The sequence below is a fragment of the Eriocheir sinensis genome, unplaced genomic scaffold, assembly GCF_024679095.1.
Source record: "Eriocheir sinensis breed Jianghai 21 unplaced genomic scaffold, ASM2467909v1 Scaffold488, whole genome shotgun sequence".
In the NCBI taxonomy this organism is placed as follows: Eukaryota; Metazoa; Arthropoda; class Malacostraca; order Decapoda; family Varunidae; genus Eriocheir; species Eriocheir sinensis.
Genome location: NW_026111818.1, coordinates 90,001 through 111,961, shown reverse-complemented (window position 1 = coordinate 111,961; position 21,961 = coordinate 90,001). Strand labels below are relative to the sequence as shown.

Genomic DNA, 21,961 nt, shown 5'->3' with positions numbered 1-21,961 from the left:
TTGAATTCCATCTCCCATTTAATACTCCATTTCCAAATCTTGTTCAGGTCATCTTGCAGAATTTCACAGTCCCTACTGTTTCTTATATGTCTTTGCAGTTTTGCATCGTCTGCAAACAGGCTCATATAAATGTTTACTCCCTCTGGCATGTCATTTACATATACTAGGAAAAGTACTGGTGGCAACACTGATCCTTGAGGCACTCCACTCTACAGTACTCCATTCTGATTTCATGTCCTTTACCACTGTTCTCATCTCTTTTCCCCTTAAGTCACTTTCCATCCAGTTCTTCATTTTCCCTTTCAGTCCTCCTTTATTCTCCAACTTCCATAGTAGTCTTGTATGTGGAACTTTGTCGAATGCCTTCTTTAGGTCCAAGTAAATGCAATCAACCCATCCGTCCCTCTCCTGTATTTTGTTTGTCACTCTTGAGTAAAAGCTCCGTAAGTTTGTTACACATGAGCGCCCTTTTGTAATGCCATATTGTTTATTTGTAATTATATTATGCTCTTCTAGAAATTTCGTCCATTGTTTCTTTATCACTTTCTCACATATTTTGCATACTACACAGGTCAATGATACCAGGTCTGTAGTTCAGGGGTTCTTCCTTTTTTCCACTTTTGTATATGGGGACCACTTCGGCCCTCCGCCACTCCTTTGGCACTTCACCAGTTGTTATTGAGCATTTAATGATATCATATCATGTATGTGTGTGTGTGTGTGTGTGTGTGTGTGTGTGTGTGTGTGTGTGTGTGTTCTTAATTAAATGGTCAGGAACTATACCCTGAATACCCTTGTTACACTAAAGTTAATACAATACTACCACCATCACCATAAGGGACTCAGCCAACTTGTCTTTGTATATGTGTGTGTGTGTGAGAGAGAGAGAGAGAGAGAGAGAGAGAGAGAGAGAGAGAGAGAGAGAGAGCAAGTCATTTTGATAGTCTCTTGTGTACTTCTGGAGAAATGAAAAAAGCAGTGGTTCACAATTGGCAAATATTTTGGAGATACGTGATGCAACAACAACAACAAAAAGAAAACCATCATCATCACCTCTGAGTCACCTGCCACGTATGATAATGGTGGTGGATGAGCGGCATCACGTCCCTCTCTATTATGCAATATCTTGGCAGAGGCAGCGTTATGTCTTGTTTTCGACATCGTTAAGGCCAACAGTGTGTGTGTGTGTGTGTGTCACGTGAGCGCCTCCCACGCATGCATCATTTGGTAACCTAAAACGCGAGGTGGATGTCTTGCGTTCCGCTTGTGACACTTGGCCGCCGACACCTACAACGTGACTCTTGATGGATTTGTTTTGGTCCGAAGAAGCTTAACGACAAATGTGAAGGCATCAGGAAAGAGAAGCTCTGCAGATGTAAAGCTTTTGGGGACTTTGGACAGAGCTATATACATATGTTGTATGGGCGTTAAATGATATATATATATATATATATATATATATATATATATATATATATATATATAGAGAGAGAGAGAGAGAGAGAGAGAGAGAGAGAGAGAGAGAGAGAGAGAGAGAGAGAGAGAGAGAGAGAGAGAGAGAGAGAGAGAGAGAGAGAGAGAGAGAGAGAGAGAGAGAGAGAGAGAGAGAGAGAGAGAGCACTGTCGTAGAGGAGGGCCCATAATGTGAGGGTGAGCAATGCCCATTTCCGGCAAAAAATATCCATATAATTATACCTTTTCTCTTAGTTTCATATGGGGGCTTAGTGTAAAATTTTTCTTTAACATTTCGGCGCCCAAGCACTCATTTGACAAGGCTTTCGTGGGAGTTTGGGGCATTTCTTGGGAAAGTTTTATAACTTTTGTGGTAGTTTGACTTTTGCCCTGTACGTTGAACCTAAAAAATACACCTATGAGAACCCGAATGATGGTCTTTTCGGCCCTTGGAAATTGTTGGCGTGAGAGGCGCCAACGTCTGAAAATACTGATCTTAGCAACAAAATTGTGCAGAGGTTGTTAGGCACTTAAATTAGATATATCTGAAGGGGTCCTTAGGGTTGCCTTAGGGTTGACCTGTGTTAAATATTTCAGAGGTTGCTAGGGGCTGAAGTAGATCTGTATATAGATGTTTATGAGATTAAAATAACTATATAGGTAATAGGAGGCTGAAAAACGATCAGAGTCGGATGGAGTTTCGAAAAGGGTTCATAATAGAACATTAGAACAGCCTTGTCAATAAAATAGTCTTTATTAATAATTTGTCATGTATACGTCTCACAGCCCTTGGCCTACATACGGAAGCTTACACAACTGTCTAGGCTAAATCACAGTCTCACGTACATTTGATTAAAATAGTTGATGTGTTATTTTAAACTGTCAGTGATTTATGTGACTGAAACGGTGGCCTCGAGGACTGACAGGCAACACTTTCGCGAACTGAGCCAGAAAGTGTTGACTCATCTGTGTGTGTGTGTGTGTGTGTGTGTGTTTAAAAGCACTTTCGGTGGACAATGCTGGGGCCGGACTCGTCATACTCCTCCTTGGTGATCCACATAGACTGAAAGGTAGACAGAGAGGCCAAGATGGAGCCACCGATCCAGACGGAGTATTTACGTTCGGGAGGAGCAATTATCTTTATCTTTATGGTAGAGGGAGCCAAGTTGGAGAGCTGCTTCTGCATTCGGTCAGCAATGCCCGGGAACATGGTGGTGCCACCAGACATGACGACATTAGCAAAGAGATCTTTTCTTATGTCGATATCGCACTTCATTATAGAATTGTAGACAAACGTATCGATGCCCTCCGCCTCCATCCCGATCTTGGAGGGTGAGAAGAACGCCTCGGGTGCACGGAAGCGCTCGTTACGGATGGTGATGATCTGGCCGTCAGGCAGCTCGTAGGACTTGTCTAGTGCGTTGGATTGAGCTGCCTGGTGAAATTCATCCTCAAAATCGAGAGCCACATAGCAGAGTTTTTCTTTAACGTCCCTTACGATCTCTCGCTCAGCGCTCGTGGTGAAGGAGTAGCCTCTCGGTGAGGATTTTCATGAGGTAATTTGTTAAGTCTCTGCCAGCCAGGTCGAGACGATTGATGGCGTAATGGTAGAGCAAAGCCTTCAAAAATTGGGACACAGTGGGTTACTCCGTCTCCTGAGTCCAAAACGATGCCTGTAGTGCGGCCTGAGGCGTATAGGGAGAGCACGGCTTGGATGGCTACATATGTTGATGGAAGACCAAAGGTTTCAAACATGATTTGCGTCATCTTTTCCCTATTGACCTTAGGGTTGAAGGGAGCCTCCGTCAGCAGTGTTGGGGACTCCTCAGGAGCGACGCGGAGCTCGTTGTAGAAGGTGTGGTGCCAGATCTTCTCCATGTCGTCCCAGTTGGTGATGATGCCGTGTTCAACAGGATATTTAAGTGTTAGGATACCGCGTTTACTCTGTGCTTCTTCACCGACGTATGCGTCCTTCTGTCCCATGCCGACCATCACACCCTGGTGACGAGGGCGGCCGACGAGGGAGGGGAAGACAGATCGGGGGGCATCATCGCCAGCAAAGCCCGCCTTGCAGAGGCCGGAGCCGTTGTCCACTACCAGGGGACATGCCTCGTCGTCACACATGGTGAACTTTTAGCCTGTAAAGAAAAATAGTTTGAAAACGGTAGATACAATGTGTATATTTGAAAATAAATAACAATGTCGCATCTTTTCCTGAATTACTGCTAAGTTAAGTTTGTGAGCACCTGCGAATCAATACAATCCATGCAATATATATATATATATATATATATATATATATATATATATATATATATATATATATATATATATATATATATATATATACTCATATAAGGGGCTTACAATGACTGTTGCAACCTAATCACCTTCAGGTACCCTTCACTGTTCATTTCACTGCTGAAAGCCAAGTTGATTAATAGGAAAATTCATTATAACCGATACACACTATTATAGCCCTGTGATCCGCCTACGTCTAGATCCTGATTCAGTTAGAACGATACAATCATAACACACTTGACAGACCAGAGAGTCACTGAGTGGTGGTGGTGTGGCTGATCAACTCCTCTGAGTCCGTGTATTACCGTACCCGCCGCTTGGCAAACACTGACCACCGCAGGACACACACACCCCATGGCCGCCGCACGACAAAATGTCATATCAACCAAGGTGCGCCGCCCCTCTCCCCCTCCCCTCCCCTCTCCTCTCCTCACCTTACCCGACCAAGACCAATAACGTGAACGAAGTCTTTGAAGTGGCTATTAAAAGTTTTTACATAGAGATGAGATTGGGGATTAACGGAGCTTGGTAGTTCAGTTTCTCTTCAAGGCTATCGTTTCATAATACTATACCTCTTCACAAAGTTATAGCTGCCAGAATGCAAGACACACACAGAGGCCTCAGCACTGTAAAAAGTCTTGAAAACAGGTCATGAAGGTGGTGCTTAATACAAACCGAGTCGCAAAAAGAAAAGCTTGAAGAACGCTGCCACACGCTTGCCTACATCCACACCAACACACCCACCGACTCGCTCCAACCCAGGCAGGTCAGCAACCTACCAGTGTCCGCAACTAACTGGAGGGCTCTCATTGATATGGGTTCTTTAAATAGCATTAACAGGTTGAGCCTCTACAAAATATCGCTCCGCTTTTGATCATAAAAAAAAATGTTTAAGCCTCTCCCTAATGAAACATGCCATTCCTTAGCCAAGGTCGGAAAGCGGCGGTGAACGAAGGTTGAGTCCGTGGCAAAGAAGAGAAGCAAATACATTAACAACGTCGCTTGTTTATCACACTAGTACCTCTAGACTGTTCCTGACGTGATGTGGAGGTAGAGGAAGGATGACGAATAAGTAGAACTGCTTTGACTCCTCTTCCATGTTCACCTGACTCGCTCTCTGTGACGCATAATTCTTTCCTCTATCCCTTCAAGGTCAGTTGTTTGGCATCGCGTCAAATTCTCATCGAACTGAATCACCCGATAGCGAAACTGAGTTCTGAATCGACAAGTGAATGACGACATTGTGAGGATGAAGAGTGAGATTGATGGCAAATTTCCTCCCCTCTGTCCGTCGGTCTGTCTCTCTGCCTGTCTGTATGTCTGCATGCACGAGTGTCTCATTCCTCTCTATTTGTCTGCACATGTGACTGTCTTGGCTGCATCGTAACAAGGCAAATATGCATTACTTTTGCTTCTTTTTTATACCTTTGTCATCTTTACCCTGTCATAACTTCGGGGCAGAAACATAACTGAGAATAACACTCGAGACGCCAGGGATGAAAATAAACTCATGACACACACACACACACACACACACGGACCAAATCACCGCCAGTTGCCTAAGAGGAAGGATGCGCCAAAAACGCAGGTGTAATCAGTACTCGCATGTGGCTGCAACGTCAGGTGAGGGAGAGAGTGTGTCACCTGCGTTCCCAGCGAGTCTTCAGAACATTCAGTTTCAGAATAAGGAGGAGGAGGAGAAGGATGAGGATGAGGAGGTGAAGGAGGGAGCAAAGATGGATTATAGACAGGATACCCATGTACGAGGTGGCCGAGATAGGCAAGGATTTATTTTTCAGTTGACAAAACAGAAAGGTCTTTAGTTCTGAGGTTAATATCCGCTAAATATTTGCAGTCACGACATTTTGCTGGATGAGGAGCTGGATGATGAGGAAGAAGACGAACAGGTAGTGTGTAATTCTCGTTAAGGTGCAAACTATAAGCAGGTGATTGAAATTTTACTGTACCGCATCTGTATCTCGTGAGCTGAATGAAATACACTGGCGAAGAAGTAACACGCAATCAAAATGACACACACACACACACACACACACACACAGACACACACACATACTACTAACTCGCTCACTTTAGACATGCCTATATCCCCTTCACCTGGCCAAACATTTACCTTCACATGATTTTAATTTATGAGCGACTGTCACCTCGTCACCCAGCCTCTTTGACAGCCAAGTCCACCTCGCTGAGCCAAGTTCATGCTGTCACTTCGATCAACTCACTTCACATCACAACAACAACCAAGGTCCACACAAGGTCATCAAGTCCACCTGTGTCCTTCTCTCTGTCTACCTGTCCTCTCGACTGAGTAGCCTCCTGAAGTAATTGTTATTTATTGAGGCCATGTCATGATCGTGAGGACGTCTATTTATTCTGTATGTCAATTAGTCACAGTGTGTGCGTATATATGAGGGAAGAGAGGTATGGTTAATTTTCGTTTTATGGCACAGAAGAGATGGCAAGGGCACAACCACAAAATACATCTAGGCCTATTCGGGTTTTCTGTTATTCCTTATCCTTGAGTGGCTGAACCCGCTGACTTGTTGAAGTGAGCCTTTTATGTCACATATTATGCAATAATAATATACAAAAGCCTTTAACATGTGTTCAGTAATGAAGACAACTTTTTTTCTGACACGGCCTCTACCAAGAAGTCAATACGGACACCTATTACATCTATTTTTTATTACAAACAAAAAAATATTGATTGGTTGGTTGACTGATGGTTTATTGTTGCAAAAGTACTCAACAAAGGAGAAGGGAGAACTAATAAAGTCTGATTTCACTAAACTTGATAGTAGTTCCCATACAGTGGAGGATTTTGACATTTATACACAGATGGCGTGGTGTTGTAGGAATCAGCTCGCAGCCGCAAAATAGTTCGCTGAGAGAGGTCCAACAAGTTTACTTTTTCTATACTTCGCTCCAACATATATCGTTTACTTGTCCTCTTTCGGCTCAGATACGTTGCCCAAACATCAGAGCAACCATTTTAATCAAGAGAAGGCTTTATAACAAACGAATAGGGCAGCTTATTAGAATTACCCCACGTTGACGTTCACTCAGTTCTTGCCTGTTTAGTCTGTTGCTCTGGTGTGTTGTTGTCTTGTGGGCAATATCAACCATCACTAAGATCACCAATGGACTAACTAGAACAAAGCTAGGCAAATTATTATGCTTTCCTGCTCTGTATTTCTCAGTGCGCATGCGTGGTGAACATCAGAGCGACTTATTTCAGCGAGGGAGATATTTCTCGCAACATCGGCGCGGGAGATTGGCTGTTGTTGTGTGTATGGCGTGCTGTTACCCTTATTTCGGACGCCAATGTGCTTTAAGGTGAGTGCTGTGTGTAGAGATGACGTGTGGTTGGTTAGTCAGTGTCCATATATTGAGATGAAAGAGGCAGGAGTGTGTCAGCTGGGCAGTGGCAGGCGTGGGTCAAGTCGGAAGCCTTGGCATCGTGGAGGTAACCTTGTCACAACATTTTAACACTTGTACGGTACTGTGTGAGTTCCAAGAGAGGGCTGTCTTCTCCAGCCTGGCACAACTCATGTTAGACAGTGTTCCGTTCACTAATCATCTTGTGTTACTGATCAAGGCTGTAGGCGAGACCTGTCTGCAGGTCAGGCACAGATATGCAGCCAGACAGTTTACTGCACGACTAATATCCCTTAAAGGCGCCAGAAGTAGAGCCAGGATGAATAAATTAGGGTTAAGATTCGTTTTAGGTCCGTGCCAGTATCTCATTACCTACCTTATGAAACATCAGTATCTCTTCATATATCTTTTCTACAAACCTTCAACAGTCATGGAAACGCTTTGAAAATCGAATTCAAGGACTTATTTTTTACTCTTGAAAATAGGGGATAATGTTTACGAAAGCGCGTCGCCTCCACTGCTGGCCGCGGCGACGCTACAGCGGGTGTTGCGAGAAATACCTCCTCTGTGAAATAAGTCACATATACATGAGGGGGGAGGGGTTAGAAGGGGGGTCGAGGGGGGCGCAGCCCCCCCCGTTAGTAGGTCGTAAAGTTCGGTTGGAGTAGTTTAAATATGCTCCCCGACCCTAAGCCCTCTGCGAACTATTTTGCGGCTGCGGCGGCTGCAGCGTCGCCGCGGCCAGCAGTGGAGGCGACGCGCTTTCGTAAACATTATCCCCTATTTTCAAGAGTAAAAAATAAGTCCTTGAATTCGATTTTCAAAGCGTTTCCATGACTGTTGAAGGTTTGTAGAAAAGATATATGAAGAGATACTGATGTTTCATAAAGTAGATTATGAGATACTGGCACGGACCTAATACGAATCTTTACCTAAATTAGTACTATTTAGGGGAATGTGATTCTATGTATAATATATAATATCTAGTCTAAAGAACCTGTTGGGATGCAATATATGGGTAGCAGTAACACTGTCGTTTCATTTGACACGCCAGCATATTATGAGTAAGTATAAACAGTGTAAAATGGGGTAAAAAAAAGTGCTACTGAAGTGACAGCCCCTACAACAATATGGCGGACTGGGGAGAACGGTGGGCTCACCCAAGACAGTACTGACCGCGCGCCTCACAGCCACTCCACCCTTAATACCTCCATGCTTGGCATGCATGTGGCGCCCCATAGCCTCGTGGGTCTAGACACTTGCTTCTCACATTAACAATTTCTAAAGGGCAAAGAAGGGATCATTCGGGTTCTAGTGATTGTTTTTTAGGTTCATGCTACTAAAGAAGAGTCAAACTACCGCCAGGGTCATATAAACTCATAGAAATGCCCTAAACTCATACGAAAGCTCGACCGTCACTTCCTTCAACTTAATATCAACTAGAGTAGAAATGCAACGTTTTGGAGTCTTCTGATTAATGTAAAATCACTTAGGTTTAAGGACAGACCACCAAGTCTGGACCATGGGGTCTGTGTGGTCTGATTTTCTATGTAAATCTATGAAAATCAATTTCTGTGAACTTGGTCGAACTGGAGCCGATTTTACAGTCCAGCACAGGGGCTTTGTAATCGCCCAAACCAAGCTATTCAATCTTCTACAATCTACAATGGTTAGGTTTGCAATGCAACACCAGATGCACAAGAGATTTCCCATATTGTTTCCTCAAATTTCTGAACGTTCAATATAAATACAATACACCTTAGTCTTTTTTTTTTTTTTTTTTTTTTTTACGTTGCTGCCTATTGCGCCGGTAGGCGTCTTCCCGGTGGGGCCTGATGGTCGGCCCAAGGCTTCTTCCAGGTGGGGCCTGATGGTCGGCCCAGCCCGTTCTGGCGCAGGCGAGTGTTTATAGTGGCGCCATCTTGCATTGGCTCATGCTGCCCCCCGGAACTCGTTCTTGATTCGCTTGGACGGCTTCCTCTAGAGTCCGGGTTGATGGGTGGTCTTCAGGACAGCATGTGGGTAGTTTTTAGCCACTCGGCGGTGACTGAAAAATCCGAGTGGTAGCGTGGGGATTCGAACCCGCGTCGTCCATCACGCGGTGAATGTGGGCCCAGTACGCTACCAGTTCGGCCACCGCCTACCCAATATAATACTAAGTCTAAGTCTATATATACCAAGTCAAGTCCTACGCAGGTTTGTGGGAGGAGACACGGCCGAGGCGTGGTTTATGCGCGACACTGCTTGCTGCCAAACTAGAGAATGTAGAAACAGGGATTTTGAGAAAACGAAGAAAGGCGTACTAATTTAAATCAGTCACTTCAACATGCCCTCCTTCACACCCCACACCGCCGTTTGTAGTCATTGAAATTACAGTCACGCAATAGCACAATAAAAAGACATTTTTTCGTCAGTGGCTTGCCTGAATGCGCTGTGAAAGAAGGCGAGAATGCACATCCAGAGTGCACATACGGCCCCAACTTTAGTCACCCCTGAACTGGCTGGTATTTTTTTTCTTAAGTCCAAGTGACGTCATATTGTTGCCCCGCCCCAAAACCGCCTCCTGCGCATACCGGTCGCAGTTTTGAAGCAGAGTGACTTGACTTGGTATATATAGACGTAGCAATACACTACACATGGAATTTTCGACGTCTTTGGTATTGGTTTGGATTACTAACCCATTATAGCGAACTGTGAAAGTGTTCCCTTGAGACATTAGGCCATATTATTCAACATTTAGTCGCCCAAGCACACACATTTGACAAGACTTTCGTAGGAGCTGTGGACCTTTCCATGGGTATTTTTTTTTCACCCTTCTGATAGTTTGACCTCTCTTCTGTAGGTGCCATGAATGTAAAAAAACAACTCATTAGAACACCGACTGATCTTTTTGGCCTTTGGAAATAGTACATGTGAAGAGAGGAAGCATTTCATGGGTCTGTCTGCTTATTTGTGGACCTATTTTATAGTTTGCCATTGATGTTACAGAGGTGCTGCTTATAGCTTCTACAAGGAGACATTTAGCTGTTCTGGAGTGGGTCAACCTTACTATATTAAAGTGCCTGGATATCTCGCTGCTTGATTTGGGGATTTGAAGCAGCTACGTCTGCCAGGGATTTAACAGTCGAGAGCCAGAAACACAATCTAGATTAATGGCTGAATAAATTACGGAATGAACGACCTATACTAAGCTCTCATCACAACATCCTTTTTGAAGTCATCCGGGGGGGCAGCAATTGGAAAGAAATCTGGAACCTCACTCAGCTATGCCAGTAACAGACAGAATAAACCAAAATAACACACACACACACACACACACACCTGAATTTCATGATCTTGTGCACTTAGCTAATCAGTTTTTTCATGAGGTTGTTGTACTGATCCTGCATTAGAATAAGATCCAAATTATTTTCATTTGTATTATCATTGCCTGTTAATGATTGTCTGTTTAATTTTGTTGATTTGAAGTTTTTTCATAATTCACACTTTGATTTAATCTATATTTTGGCAGGTATATGCAGTTAAGTAGTGGCAGATACTGAGGTAGTGGGTCACATGGGGACTGTTGAAAGTAGGCTGTCGGGCTATGCTTGATGGCAAAGCACGATGAGCTGAACTCCCACTGGGCCTTTAAATGTGACCCTTTAGCCAGTGTCTCCACTATGTGCACCATCACCACATCTAGCCTATTTGACACAATGGAGCACTCCCCAAGCTATCACTGGCCACTGCATAAGGTAAATGAAATATATACTTCTTTTTGTTTGGTTAGCCTTAAGTTAGGTGTCATGTTCTAGGATATTTTTAATTTTGTAAATGAATTATAACCGTCTAGAACATGTTATAAAAGTTATAGGCAATAATGAAAGGCAAATAAAAATAATGGAGAGGATGCAAGAACTGCTTTATGCAAGATATAAATGTATCGATTGGGATAGCATAGGCACTTAACAGCCACTTCATATAGAGGAAGTCTTTTAAGATCAGAGAGACACATTTAATTATAGCCATGTAAGTAAATATATTTGATTAAAATGATAAATTTTATTATTATCCTTGTTGGGTTATTATCATGTCAAGTAATGTTTACAAATAGTTTCCAGTCAGTTTCACCCTAGGACCCTTGTTGCTTAGATATTTCAGTGTGATAATTGGGTATATAAGCTGGTGTGCCCAAATTCTTATGGATTTTCTTTAGTTAGTAGCTGGTAGGACTGCATCCATCAGCAATATTGTATTAGCAGTTGTCACTCTCTTACTTTGATTCAAGAGCAGACAGTGCATCAGAAGAATTTGAGAACTTTAACCCTCATAAAAGCTTATTTTTTCTTTCAATAATGCTGAATGGTATGTCATGTAAAAAATATCAGGTTCGTAAATAGAAAAGTTTTTACAGATGTGTTTCCAGTCAAAATGATAGTCATTTTTCTTTTAGGGGTAACATACAAGCACAAAGTACTAGCAGTCATCTACCTTTTAAATTCTGCCATATTGACCTCTTTCTATCTTCTATTGATCCCTATCATGCTGACTGCTCATCTGAACTTGCTAGCTGCTTGCCTCCCCCCTCTCCTGCAGCCCCTTTGCACACAACTTTCTACTCTTGCTCATCCCTATTCTATTAAAATCCTTCATGCAAAAGTTAACCAGCATCATCATTCATTTATCCCTTCCTCTGGTAAACTCTGAAACAGCCGTCCTTTGTCTATATTTCTTCCTGCTTACAACTTGAACTCTTTTAATTAAGAGGAGAGTATTAAGACACCTTTCCTGCCAAAATTGACCTTTCTTTTGGCCTTCATTCTTTTCTTTTGTCAGAGCACCTAGTGGGCTCTTTTGTTTTTGTTATTTTCTGCCCTTGAGCTGCTTCTCTTGCTGTAAAAAAAAAAAGTGTTGATAGATGTGTTTAGAAATTCTTACACAAAACGTCACCTCTAGGTACTATACAGATGAGTGAATATGAGGAATGTCTCTTTTTCAAGGTTCTAATTCATAATGTTAGTTTGCTTTGTGCAGGGATTAAAAAGATCTGATTTTACTTGTACATAATGGTTAAGAAATTGCGCTTTAAGTGAAGTGAAAGAATGACATCACCTTTGTGAATTTCTTGATATTGCTGATTACTGGATGCATTGGTTTACTTGTGAACTCATAAAGTGATGACTGTCGACCCACATTTTTGTCGGATTGGGTCATATTTGGTTTCCTGGATTGGTTTTTAGATTACTCAAGAAAATGATAAGCTAATACAAGAATATATAAATAATTATTAGCACAAAGCACAAATCAGCTAATAGGGGCATATGTCATTGGGGCTCATCTCCTCCCCCATCCTATGATGCCAACCACATGGGTCCCTCTGAGCAAGTTTCTGTGCAGGCCCCCTTTCCTTCCTAAGTTTCACATGGAGAGATCCAGGGGCTTACTCAAGTAACAAACTTTGTGAGCATCCCCTCAGCCTTCTTCACTTGGAATTGTCTCTTGCAAAAACGACACCTGGGTTGATTCCTGGGTAATGTGCCACATACCCATATAGTTGAAGTTGGCATTCACAGAGTATGCAGTTATAGACCTTGAATCAGTCTTATGAAGTAATTACAAAACTAACATAATTTGACACTGTTTCTGTATGGGACAAGTCAGTCAATCCTGCCAGGAGAAACTTGAGCTGGATAGGGTAGCTGTATAGGAGCTTGCTCAGGGGGACCATCGGGAATGGAGGTGGTGAGTGAGTGAAGCGACATGCCCCTGGGTGTATGCTCTCCCTTTAACTAATTTTAGTTATTCTAGCAATATCCATGATTCTGCGTAAGTACTTATTGACAAAGACATCAGTTTGCCTCTTCGTCACTATTTTGTGTCCATGTTTCACACCTGTAGAGTAAGACGGGGAGCACTGGTGACTTGAAGATCTGTATATTTGAACATCTGCACAAGTTTTGAAGATGTCTCATATGTACTTGGGCTGTCTGAGTCCATAATGCTGTAGGGAATGCAGTTTGCTGTAAGAGACATACTGCTGTTCTGCCTATACTACCAAGTTTTGAGAAATTTTCCAAGACATCAATGTATGAACTGAACTGTACCTCCAAACTTGGCCCAAAATACCTGAAGTCCCAAAGGCTATGCATCCTTATGCAGTGCATTGAGATCTATCACCAGAACCTCTAGCAACACTGCAAGAATTATGTCATCATTGGCAAAAACAAGGTATGTGACTCTAGTTATCATATATTGATATACATATTTATAGAGATACCCAAACCAGTTTTCTATATATAGACTTAAAAACTAGACAGGGAGTTACTCTTCAGATTTTAAATTAGGATACTGGAAGAGACGGGTGATGATTTGAGGTGATTTTGTGGTTAACTCTGTTATTCACCATGATGGAAGTTAGGTAGGCATGAATTTTTTGCATTTGGCTGTTTTGTTTGCCTAAAAAGCAAATAATGTTTTATTTGAACCTTTATGATTTAGTTTGTAAGTGAATTCAGGCTCTCCTTAGCTATTATCATTATTATTATTATTATTATTATTATTATTATTATTATTATTATTATTATTATTATTATTATTATTATTATTATTATTATTATTATTATTATTATTATTATTATTATTATTATTATTATTATTATTATTATTATTATTATTATTATTATTATTATTATTTTTACAGTTGATTTTGTTGATGCTATTGTTGTTATTATCTTCATTACTATTGACCTCCAAAAATGGTACTTTAATATTAAATCAACAACATGTTTGGTAGATATTTGGTTAAGAATGGTGGTAAAGGGACAGTAAAAGCACATTAGGGTGTGGCAGGACGGTAGGAAGGTGAAGCGGTATGTGGTAGGGTGGGTTGGGGTCTTGGGTGTGAATGGCTTCCTCTGGGGTAGTGGTGGTGGTGGGTGTGGATCAGACCAAGTAGTAAAAAGGGAGTGAAGGTCCTCACACAGTTTGCCGCTTACACACATACCGTATATGGTCATGTTAGTTTCGTGTGCTAAATATAAACATCCAAGGTGTTTGACAGCGGTGCTATGCGTCTTCGCTCGTATACCTCCCAGAATGTTTCCAAATACTTTCTTTGACCAACTCCTCTTTCTTTATTTTTATTTCCATTGAATTGCTTATGTGTGGAAGAACCATTAGTATCTGCATTTTTTTTTTTTACTGCCGGGTGAATCAAGTATGTTTAACCACCTCCCTGATTAGAAAGAACATTCCGTTCTGTATTTATTACGTCGCCTTTCATCCTCCCCCCTAACACACACACACACACACACACACACACACACACACACACACACACACACACACACACACACACTTTACGCTTCCTTATAAGGACAACGAAGGGGAAAGCCGCCTGGCTCCCCAAAATAGACCACCCCCATGAAAACTCCCTTAATGACAGACAGTAAAGGAGACGCGAAACTCGACCATTTAGTGCTCTTACTTATTTATTTTTTCTTCTTCTTTGTTAATTTAGTGTGCAGAAGAGTGGGATGTGAACATAGACGCGGTTTATTATTCTATAAGTTTATTATTCTTAAGAAGATTAGCAAAACCTTGCATGATTCCAATAAGCAAGATCTTGTTGAACAGGCATCTTGTAATCGGCAACAGTATTTTATTTGTACTTTTGGCGGCGGGGTAATATGCAGGAGGTGAGGAGTAAGAGGAAAGGGAGGTTGCAATAATGACGGCAGGGAGAGAGGACGGAAGTGGATGATAGAGATTAACGCAGGTGGTGGAAGGAGCAACAGGAAGGAACGAGATGTCAGGAAAGGAAATAGCTGAAGGAAAGTTTAGTAGCAGTGCTGATGTGTGGGCGAATTTTATTACTCCTTCTTGAGACTATAGTTCAACAATTGTATGGATAGTGTCTAACCCCATTTCATCGAGTCGATCCTTCTAGAGTTATATTGAAGGTGTTGAAAGCTGGTAATCAAACGTTGGGTGAAAGATGGCCACTTGCTCAGTAACTGGAGGGGAGTCGTGTTCGCTTGTTTTGTTCAAGTTAATGTTCTGATCACCTTTTGCTGTTGTGCCATCACTTGTAAACTGCTCTATTGTGTATTTATTGAGGGCTCTAAATTTTGTTTTGTGTGTCATTTTAATTATGATGCTGATGAATGAAACACATAATTCAAAAGCAAGATTTATTAATGCACCTTTAAAAACAAAACAGGACAAAATTGACCCATTGACAAAATAATTTCTAAAAGAGATCATTAGAACAGTCATACACTATAATTAATGAGGAACTGCAATTATGGCTTTTGTCTTTCCGGAAGCATATATATGTATATATATATATATATATATATATATATATATATATATATATATATATATATATATATATATATACACACACACATACACACACACACTCCCTTCAACTCTTGTTAGCTAAACATAAACAATATATAAAATAAGTATAAGTAAATATATAGCTAACTTTATATATATTTTATAAATATAGAAATATGAAAAATATACTTTATATTTAAAGTGTTTAGAAGCACTTGCGATGCACGATGCCGGGGCCAGACTCGTCGTACTCTTCCTTGGTGATCCACATGGCCTGGAACGTGGACAAAGAGGCCAAGATGGAGCCGCCGATCCAGACGGAGTATTTACGTTCCGGTGGCGCAATAATCTTTATCTTGATAGTTGAAGGAGCCAAGTTCGTGATCTCTTTCTGCATACGGTCAGCAATACCAGGGTACATGGTGGTGCCGCCAGACATAACGTTGTTTGCAAACAGGTCCTTCCTGATGTCAATGTCGCATCTCATTATGGAGTTGTAGACGGTCTCGTGAATGCCAACAGATTCCATACCCAGGAAGGAAGGCTGGAATAGAGATTCTGGTGCACGGAAGCGCTCATTGCCGATGGTGATGACCTGACCGTCGGGCAGCTCGTAGGACTTCTCAAGGGAGGAGGAGGCAGCAGCCACGTTCATCTCACTCTCGAAGTCAAGAGCGACATAGCAAAGCTTCTCCTTGATATCGCGAACGATTTCTCGCTCAGCCGTGGTGGTGAAGGAGTAGCCACGCTCAGTCATGATCTTCATGAGATAAGCAGTCAAATCGCGGCCTGCCAGGTCAAGACGCAGGATGGCATGTGGTAGAGCGTAACCTTCATAGATGGGGACGGTGTGCGATACACCGTCGCCAGAGTCCAGCACGATACCAGTGGTACGGCCAGAGGCGTACAGGGACAGCACGGCCTGGATGGCCACGTACATGGCGGGAGTGTTGAAGGTTTCGAACATGATCTGGGTCATCTTCTCACGGTTGGCCTTGGGGTTGAGGGGAGCCTCAGTGAGGAGGACGGGGGACTCCTCAGGGGCGACGCGGAGCTCGTTGTAGAATGAGTGGTGCCAGATCTTCTCCATATCGTCCCAGTTGGTGATGATGCCGTGCTCGATGGGGTACTTGAGAGTCAGGATACCTCGCTTGCTCTGGGCCTCGTCACCGACGTAGGCGTCCTTCTGACCCATGCCGACCATCACACCCTGGTGTCGAGGTCGGCCGACGATGGAGGGGAACACAGCCCTGGGAGCGTCGTCGCCGGCGAAGCCAGCCTTGACCATCCCGGAGCCGTTGTCGACCACGAGGGCACAAGCTTCGTCGTCACACATGCTGTTTTCTTTTTAGTATGGATCTGAAAAAAAAAAAAAAAAAATTGTAGGTAACACGTGAATAGCTATACTATATAAAATTATCAATTTATGTTGTGATACATGTAAGCGTACGAATATACTATAGGTTTTGCATGTATCGTTTTACAATATTGAAGCCTCAGTTTCATTGTTTGTAATATACTTAAGCTTAGGTTTTGACGAGTTTCTCTCATAGTATGGGCTATTCAGGTCTCAAAATTCATGTTTTCTTTGTCGCATACAGGCGCCGTTTTCTTTAGCCTTCAACGTGACCGGCAACTTTGGTGTGACTGGCGGCAGTATATGACTTGTTTCGTCATTTGCTGTGGAACTCTTAAACGTTTTCGTAATATGTTGTTTGATATCGATCAATTTAAGCCTCACAGTATTATAATTGCAACTTAATACTATTTTTCAATCCAATCAGATATCTGGTTAGTGGGCGGGACGACGCAGCTCAGGAGCGTCATGCTGTCTTGTGTACAGCACAGTAATAGTTTGGCACGCTTTTATCAATAAGGCAAATAGCTCTGTTGTTTGGAATCGATAACAGCAAGTTGAAAATATAAGATGTGGGGTTGTCACACACTTACACCGTACATGCACGTGGATTGTTTAACGAATGATGTGCATATGCATTATGTTCTTTTCAGTGAATAAAAGAAGTCATAGCTTTTGCAAAATAAATATTCTCGAAGAAATCTTGTTAAGTATGACATCTTGATGTTTGATTAAGATTTACAAATGGCAGTTCAAGTAAGCCATAGAAACGTTGCGTCAACGCGTTACTCTACTCTTACCCCGTTGCTCTGCGTGACAAAAGCCGATTCGCTAAACAGACACGTCTTTGCATAACACAAAAAGTGAACGTGAGAAAATTCTACCTACACAGGTGCTTGTACCCTTAGTCCGTACGAGACTACAGACTGCGTCACTCTCACCTCTGCTTATATACGTGCGCGCCCCTTCAGAAATAACGCACAACAAGCCAATCCAGTGTTAAAATCACTCCTTGGCATCCTTCTTGGTCCTGCCTGCTGCTTACCGCGCAACTAAAAAAAGACGTAATGTGAGTGGCCCGCCTACAACTCTTGGTACTTTTCATAACTATGTTTGTTTTATTGACGAGTAACCTTAAACTATGTCAAATGACCTGTTATATTTTGTTGCTTGAAGGGGGTAATGACAAGAAGAAAAGCAAATGTATAACGTGCTCATTTATTAGTTCTGAAAATGAAGAGAAGTATGGCTTAAACCTTAAGAGACTTAGAATTCAGCCTGATAATACATTCAACAGTTTTTATGGGATATCATTTGGGCATGAGTGATACAAGGGAAAGAAGCCGAATGACTCGCTGAGATAAGAGTCTCTGGCAAGTGTTCAACGTCATGGAGCAGTAATGGAGGAGCAGACGAAGGATGATTAACATTGGCATGAAGGCACTGTAGGGAATTTATAGGATAAAAGTAATAGCAAAATATTAGTGAAGTTTTCCTTAAGGTACACATGGAAGTATACTTATGAGGATAACTTCGGACAGTTAAGAAAATAAAAAAAAGAGAAGGGTCGCGTGCGCCAAGGGAAGACAAATTTGTTTCTTGTCTGCCTCTTTCTGTAATTAGAGAGACAATGACTTATGTTACCCAGTCGAGAAAACACGTCTCATGTCTCTCTAGTGACTCAGCTCTATCTTTGCCTTATTTCCATGCTATCTGTAGGTTGACATGTAAGTAATCCCAATGTTTTAATTAAATAAGAGTTGGGTGGAGCGCTGAAGGGTTCTATGGGAGTATAACCAAAACCTACATGAAAATCTTGGCTCCATGAAACCAAATTGTTGGTCTTACCTGTCAAAATTGTCTTTAGACTGCACATCGATATGTTTTTATATTTTGTTCTAGGCGAGGCTGAGGCTAATAAAAGTCAGAGGAAGCAGTGTGGGTGGGCGCTGCATATGGAATGGGAGGAGGGTGGAGAGGAGGAAAGTTGCGTGAGTGGGGCGTTGTCTTAGGGTTGGTGGTGAGTGTGGGGGAGGTAGGGTCAAGACGAGGTAGGTGTCTAGACTTTCGATAGGGAGAAGTGGTTTTGTCGGTGAGGAGAAAAGCAATAACTCTTACGAGATAGGAGGTTCCTTCGTCTGCCGTTATTTTAGGAAGTGTGACATCACCTCCAACCACTCTGAAAAAAAGTCAGCGAAACCCTGTGCTGTGACTTGGCTAAAATGGAGACCATTTGTTTAATTTGTCTGACGGGAAGGCATTGCCTGAGAGAGAGAGAGAGAGAGAGAGAGAGAGAGAGAGAGAGAGAGAGAGAGAGAGAGAGAGAGAGAGAGAGAGAGAGAGAGAGAAGGGTGGGGGTGTGGCGGGAAGAGCGGGCGTGGCTGGGAGGCATTCATCGTAGAGGAGCAAGGGAAAACTAGAGCTGAGGGGTAGGGTGGGGAGTCACGGCCAGACTGTTGACATTACTGGGGCACATCCTACCTGCCTCAGCCTCCCCCGCCGTGGCTATTTCCACCCTGGCTCTCTATTGCCGCGGAAATACTACCTACATATCAAGTTTGGTTGGTGAGGCAACTGCTTTTACAATTAGGCTGGGGGAAATGGGTTTGTGCACGGATATATAGATATTTTCTTAAAGTACTCCTTTATATTGTGTCGAGTTTCAACCTATTCGGATCATTTGTATTTTTGTCATAAATATGTAAAGCTACAGTATATTTTCAGATAAAAACAACTTGGCACATGCTTTTATTGGATATAATGATAAGTGATATCTTTAATTTCAATAACATCCAACTGTTGGCTGTTAACAATAGATGTAATATATTGGTTTGACTTTGTAAATCACATGTTTTGGTCAGGCAAGAAGGAGTTGAGACCAAAGAAACTCTTTGAGGTATACTTATGCCAGCGATCCTCAGCAGGAAAATGAGGAGAGGCTGGGGTTGGTTATCTTACAGCGGCGCTAACAGCCTATTAAGGTTTATGGGTAACTTGAAGGAATATTTATTTATTTATTCATTTATATAAGCTTGTCATTAATTGTAAATTCAATCCCTTGACTGCGGATATCCTACAAGAAGACATCACCAAGCTACAGTAATGGAAAAAAAAAATGGCTGCTACAATTCAATGAAGAAAAATATAAAGTCCTGCACCTTGGGAAGGGATATCCAGCATACCAATACCACATGGGAAGCACTCCACTATCCACCACAGAGGCAGAGAAAGACCTGGGAGTGTATTCGTATGTTACCAGGCTACCAGTGAAAGCCAAATCCGTGCCAATCGCAGCGGACAGGTTAATTTATCAATTATTTTGTATTTATTTATTTTTGGTTATTTATATACTTATTTTTTGTTTTTATTAATTTATTATTTTTTGTGTGCATGAGAGAGAGAGAGATTTTGGTGTATTTTGATACAACTAACTATTCTCATGGTATTTTTATTTGCTGTTTATGAAAAAAGGCTTATGTGGTAACAACTGTCGTACAAAAAAAATAACAAAAATATAGATATTACATTATTCCGACGTACGTTATCATTTTTGAGAATAAATGAGAACATGGCAAGTTGAATACTGATTTGTTTAGTATGATAATTAGAAACACTTGCGATGGACAATGCCTGGACCAGACTCGTCGTATTCTTCTTTGGTGATCCACATGGACTGGAAGGTGGACAGAGAGGCCAGGATGGAGCCACCGATCCAAACAGAATATTTTCGCTCAGGTGGAGCAATAATTTTGATTTTAATGGTCGAGGGAGCCAAAGCAGTGATTTCCTTCTGCATGCGGTCAGCAATACCAGGGTACATTGTGGTGCCGCCAGACAGAACGTTGTTTGCGAACAAGTCCTTCCTGATATCAATGTCGCACCTCATGATGGAATTGAAGACGGTCTCGTGGATGCCAACGGATTCCATACCTAGGAAGGAAGGCTGGAATAGTGATTCTGGAGCACGGAAACGCTCATTACCGATTGTGATGACTTGGCCGTCTGGAAGTTCGTAAGATTTTTCAAGTGAAGTTGATGCAGCTGCTATATTCATTTCGCTTTCAAAATCAAGAGCGACATAGCAAAGTTTCTCTTTGATGTCACGAACGATTTCTCGCTCAGCAGTGGTGGTAAAGGAGTAGCCACGCTCAGTCATGATTTTCATGAGATAGGCAGTCAGGTCTCTGCCAGCCAGGTCAAGACGAAGAATTGCATGAGGAAGAGCATAGCCCTCATATATGGGGACTGTGTGAGAAACACCATCTCCAGAATCCAGCACGATACCAGTTGTACGGCCAGAGGCGTACAGGGACAGCACAGCCTGGATGGCCACGTACATGGCTGGTGTGGCAAAGGTTTCGAACATGATCTGAGTCATCTTCTCACGGTTGGCTTTGGGGTTGAGGGGAGCCTCAGTGAGGAGGACGGGAGACTCTTCAGGGGCGACGCGGAGCTCATTGTAGAAAGAATGGTGCCAGATCTTTTCCATGTCGTCCCAGTTGGTGATAATGCCGTGCTCGATAGGGTACTTGAGAGTCAGGATACCTCGCTTGCTCTGGGCCTCGTCGCCGACGTAGGCGTCCTTCTGACCCATGCCAACCATCACACCCTGGTGACGAGGGCGACCGACGATGGAGGGGAAGACAGCGCGGGGAGCGTCATCGCCGGCGAAGCCAGCCTTGACCATCCCGGAACCGTTGTCGACCACGAGGGGACTCACGTCTTCGTCGCACATTGTTGTTTTGTTTTCGATCTGAAAAATAAGTTCAATGATAATTATATTTATGATCGTGTTTGTGTGTTAGAATTACAACTTATGATTTTAGACGATTATAAAAAACTTGGTGTGTTGCCAGTTATTTGCTCATCTTGGTGTGTGAAATTTTTTGTTGTCTGCAAGACTTCTCTTTACTAATTTTGGTGGTCGAGCTTTTATGCTTGGTTTGTTCAATGCAACGGATGTTTTAGATAATATCAGTTACTTTTATCATGCCTATTGTGGAAGTTTAAGCATTGAAAATGTAACCTAGAGATTTTATGTATGGATTCCAGTCAAGTATTTTGATTGAAAAAACTCAATATACTGTAACAAATATTAAATGAAGTTAAGGCACATGTAATAAGATA

The 21,961-nt window shown here is 42.3% G+C and overlaps 2 protein-coding genes and 1 pseudogene across 3 annotated transcripts in view; all 3 read right to left on the bottom strand.

Moving 5' to 3' along the window:
* Positions 1-2,187: 2,187 nt before the first annotated feature.
* LOC126992555 (actin-2, muscle-specific-like) lies at positions 2,188-4,145 on the bottom strand (annotated as a pseudogene).
* Positions 4,146-15,468: 11,323 nt separating this feature from the next.
* Positions 15,469-17,771, bottom strand: LOC126992552 (actin-57B-like). The gene is made up of 2 exons (XM_050851372.1): positions 17,723-17,771; positions 15,469-16,836 (listed from the first exon to the last, which is right to left on the bottom strand). The coding sequence occupies exon 2, from the start codon at positions 16,811-16,813 to the stop codon at positions 15,683-15,685; it is 1,131 nt and encodes a 376-aa protein (XP_050707329.1). The 5' UTR covers positions 16,814-16,836; positions 17,723-17,771; the 3' UTR covers positions 15,469-15,682.
* A 2,645-nt stretch (positions 17,772-20,416) lies between these two features.
* The window catches only part of LOC126992547 (actin, muscle-like), a 56,295-nt gene continuing 54,750 nt past the window's right edge, over positions 20,417-21,961 (bottom strand). Inside the window, exon 4 of one of the 2 annotated variants that reach the window (XM_050851362.1) lies at positions 20,417-20,715. In XM_050851362.1, the coding sequence (XP_050707319.1) occupies positions 20,439-20,715 (277 nt within the window). In that variant the 3' untranslated portion in view covers positions 20,417-20,438. Of the gene's footprint in view, positions 21,588-21,961 lie in introns of both variants that reach the window. The other variant, XM_050851365.1, reaches the window with a different exon arrangement.